The sequence below is a fragment of the Geospiza fortis genome, unplaced genomic scaffold (genome assembly GCF_000277835.1).
Source record: "Geospiza fortis unplaced genomic scaffold, GeoFor_1.0 scaffold450, whole genome shotgun sequence".
In the NCBI taxonomy this organism is placed as follows: domain Eukaryota; kingdom Metazoa; phylum Chordata; class Aves; order Passeriformes; family Thraupidae; genus Geospiza; species Geospiza fortis.
In genome coordinates this window covers 2,450,531-2,454,499 of record NW_005054416.1, presented here as the reverse complement: position 1 = coordinate 2,454,499, position 3,969 = coordinate 2,450,531, and the positions used below count along the sequence as shown (strand labels likewise).

The 3,969-nt window shown below is 65.1% G+C and overlaps 1 protein-coding gene across 1 annotated transcript in view; it reads left to right on the top strand.

Moving 5' to 3' along the window:
- TMEM132A (transmembrane protein 132A) overlaps positions 1-3,969 on the top strand; it is a 4,915-nt gene that overhangs the window by 265 nt on the left and 681 nt on the right. The window contains 10 exon segments of the mRNA XM_031061521.1: positions 1-78; positions 154-687; positions 764-1,119; positions 1,483-1,641; positions 1,717-1,909; positions 1,980-2,123; positions 2,197-2,399; positions 2,632-2,908; positions 3,119-3,310; positions 3,386-3,966. The exon segment at positions 1-78 is cut by the window's left edge and continues 26 nt beyond it. Coding sequence (XP_030917381.1) covers positions 1-78; positions 154-687; positions 764-1,119; positions 1,483-1,641; positions 1,717-1,909; positions 1,980-2,123; positions 2,197-2,399; positions 2,632-2,908; positions 3,119-3,310; positions 3,386-3,966 — 2,717 coding nt within the window.

The following is a 3,969-nucleotide window of genomic DNA, read 5'->3' as shown; positions in this document are numbered from 1 at the left end:
TCCGAGACTTCCCTGCTGCTCCGTGCTGGGTCCCAGCCCCTGTTCCAGGCCACCTACCCCCCGTTCAGCATCCGCCAGGTAACCGTGGGTCCTGTGTCCCCGGGGCCACCCCAGGGTGTCCCGGTCCCCACCACCATTCTGCTGTCCTTACAGGAGGTGTCCATGGAGAGCCACCCCAGCTCGGCAGCTTGGGCCATCCGTGCCGTGTCCCTGGAGAGCTCTGTGTCCCCTGCTGAGCCCGTGGCCCGTGTCCTCTTCCACCTGCACGGGCCCGACTGGATGCCTGGGAAGCAGGATCATGCCGGGGCCCGGAATCATCCCAAGGACTGGGACCATCTTGGGCTCTGGGATCACCCTGAAGTCCGGGACCACCCTGGGGTCCGGGATCACCCCAGGAACTGGGATCACCCTGGAGATCGTGACCACCCCAGGGACCAGGACCACCCTGAGCAGCGGGACCACCATGGAGTCCGGGATCACCCCAAGGACCGGCACCACCCTGGGATCCACAATCACCCCAAGTACTGGGACCACCTCAAGGACCAGGACCACCATCAGCAGCAGGACCACCCTGGGAACTGGGATTCTTCAAGGGACTGGGATCACTCCAGGGCTCGGGATCTCCCCTGTGCCACCCTCCACGCTCACCACCGCGGGCGGGTGGCCCGGGGGACATGTCGCCTGCAGGTCAGTGCCACCCTGGGGACGCTGGGGACCCACCGCTCCCCCCCAGCCTAATCCCAGGACCCCCTCTCCCCTGCAGGCCCCACTGGGCGTGTGCGTGGTGGAGCTGGAGATCCCTCCACGCTGGTTCTCCCTGGGATCCCCCCATTCCCACCGGAGCCACCGGCGAGATTCCGAGCCCGTGGAGCCTCCGGAGCGCCCAGAGCCGGCTGAGCTGTACTACAGCGTGGGGGAGTGTGGGGGTCGGGAGCGGGAGGCTCCCAGATTCCTGGCAATGCTGGAGCTGCGGGCAGGAGAGCCGGAGCGGCGGCAGGAGGTGCGGCTGGACGAGAAGGTGCTGCTGCGTGTCCCCAGTGTCCCCCTGCGGCCCGGGCAGCACTTCACGGCCACCATCGCCCTGCGCCACAACTTCACCGCCGACAGCCTGACCCTGAGGTGAGAGCGGGGACAACGGGGACACTGTGGGACACTGTGCGACACTATGTGAAAGTGCGTGACAGTGTGTGACTGTGAGTGACACACTGTGACAGTGAGCGACACTGTGTGACAGTCTGTGACACTGTGTGGCAATTTGTGGCAGTATGTGAACGTCTGATACCACCACTGAGTGACATTGTACGACATTGTGCGACACTGTGTGGCTGTGAGTGACACTGTGTGACACTGGGTGAGTGTGGGTGACTCTGTGGGACACCGTCTGACACTGTGTGACACTGTTTTAACACTGTGTGACATTATGGGGTATTGTGTGACACCATGCGACACCAGCTGAGGCTGTGTGACACCATGTGCCCACAGGATCAAGGCCAAGAAGGGCCTGCAGGTGGTCTCTGCCCGTCCCACAATTCCCAGCACCTGGAGCGTGCACCTGGAGCGTTCCCGTGGTCCCAAGCACTCCACAGCCGTGGTGACATGCCGGCGGCTCGGAGACATCCCTGCCATCCCTGACAGCTCCAGGTAGGGAATATCCCAATCCCCCATCGCGGTGGGAATTGTGGGTTGTTCCACCCTGATCCTGGTGCGCTGCTGCAGGGTGTCTGAGCCGGCCGAGTTCCTGCACCTGGATGTGGCTGTGGAAAACGGGACGGGGGGGCTGGCGCTGGCACGGCCCCTCACATGGCAGGTGGAGTATCCCGGCCAGGATCCCGAGGCACAGAAGGACAAACTGGTCTGGGAAATCCAGGTGTCGGAGCGGGACATCCGTGCCCTCGTCCCGCTGGTGCAGGTGGGTGTTCCCATCCCATTCCAGCCCTCCATCCCACGGGAAGCACCCCCTCATCCCGCTGTGCTTCCAGGAGCTGGAGATCCTGAACACAGCGCCGCTGACTGGGGTGCCCCGCGTTATCCCGGTCAAACTGGTGGCTGTGGAAGCAGGGGGTGCAGTGTCCGAGCTCACGGATCCCGTCGGATGCGAATCCGCTGACAAGCAGGTGCTGCAGGTGAGTGCTGCTATCCCCTCGTTATCCCGCCTCACCCTGGGACATTCCCATGGAATTCCACGTGCCCTTGCAGGTGTCGGATTCCTGCGACCTGGTGTTCGTGGGGGGCAAGGAGAGCCGAGGGGCACGCGGGGCCCGCGTGGATTTCTGGGTGCGCCGGCTGCGGGCAGAGCTGAGCTTCTCCGTCTGGGCGCCGCTGCTCCCGCTCCGTGTCCAGCTGGGAGATCCCATCCTGGAGCAGCTCCGTGGCTGGAAACTGCCCGGGGGGCCTGACAGGTGAGGCCTACAGAATGGCATGGTGGGAAAAGGGGGAGATGGGAATGGGGCTGGGACCTGATGTGTGGGGATGCGTCAGTGAGCCCCCAACACACTCCTTTGTCCCGGGATTCTCATCACCCTGTTGTGGGATCTCTGTCACCCTGTCCTGCAATCCCTGTTCCCCTGCCCCTGGGGAACCCCTTGTCACCCCATCCTGGGACTCTCATCACCCTCTGTCCCGTGTCCCCAGTGCCGTGGTGGAGTCCGAGGACCCCGCAGAGGAGCCGGAGCGGCGGGCGCGGGGCTGCCGGCCCCAGTTCCAGCGCACGGGGCTCCGTGTCCTGGCACACTTTGTGGCACACCCCCTGGATGGTGGCCGTCACCTGTCCTACCTGCCCGGCCCTGAGTGGCTCCTGGATGTCACCCACCTGGTGGCTGCCCGCACCCGTGTCCAGGACCCCCGCGTGGCCTCACTGGAAGCGGGGGCTGTGGTGGTGGGCCGGGAGCCTGGAGTCACCTCCGTGGAGGTAAACAGGGGTTGTTTGTGGGAAATTTGGGGGATCCTGGGAAGATTAGGGGGTATGGGAAAATTGCAGGGATGGAGATGGGGGACTGGAAATGATCCCAGTGGGAGCTGGGCAGGATACAGGGAGGGAGGGAACTGAGGGGCTGGCCCAGGATGGGAAGAGGAAACAGTGGCCATGAGGAATGTTGGGGAACTCACAAGCTGCTTCCAGGTGCGCTCCCCACTCTCCGACTCCATCCTGGGGGAGCAGACGCTGGTGGTTTCTGAGGAGAAGGTGACAGTGACACAGCTCCCTGCCCAGGTGGTGGCTGGGCTCTCCTTGTCCCTGCGGACACAGCCGGATCATCCTGGCGTGGTCACCGCCACTGTCCTGGGGACACCCACGCTACGGGCCCTCAAGCAGGTGAGATGGGTGGGGGGTGACCCCAGCCCCTCGGTGTCCCCCAAACCTCTGCCATCCCGTTTGTCATCCCGCCAGGAAGCGACCCTGTCCATCTGGCTGTCCTTCTCCGACCACACGCTGGCCCCACTGGAGCTCTACAGGTGGCACGACGTGGCCTTGACCGTGACATCCCTCGACCGCGCCGTCGCCACCGTCAGGGGGTCCCCTGGGGTCCCCACTGCCCACCCGTGGGTGGTGGCCGAGGGGCCGGGCCGGGGGGCCCTGCTCCAGCTCAGCCTGCACCCCCCCGCCATGTCCGGGGAAGCGGTGACCGTGGGACAGAGGGACCCCGCGGGCGTGGGGCCAGCAGCCACCAAGCTCCAGGGGTCTTCCTCGGAGGAGGATGAGGAGGAGGAAGGCTACGGACGCAACCGTGCCGGCATGGAAGAGGAGGAGGAAGAGGAGGAGGAGATGGTGAAGGCCCCGGAGCGGGTGACTGACCTGGAAATCGGGATGTACGTGCTCCTGGGAGTCTTCTGCCTCGCCATCTTCATCTTCCTCGTCAACTGCATCTTCTTCGTGCTCCGCTACCAGCAGAAGGAGCTGCCCGAGCCGGGCGGGGCCCCCTCGGCCCCACAGCCCCACAACTGGGTCTGGCTGGGCACCGACCAGGAGGAGCT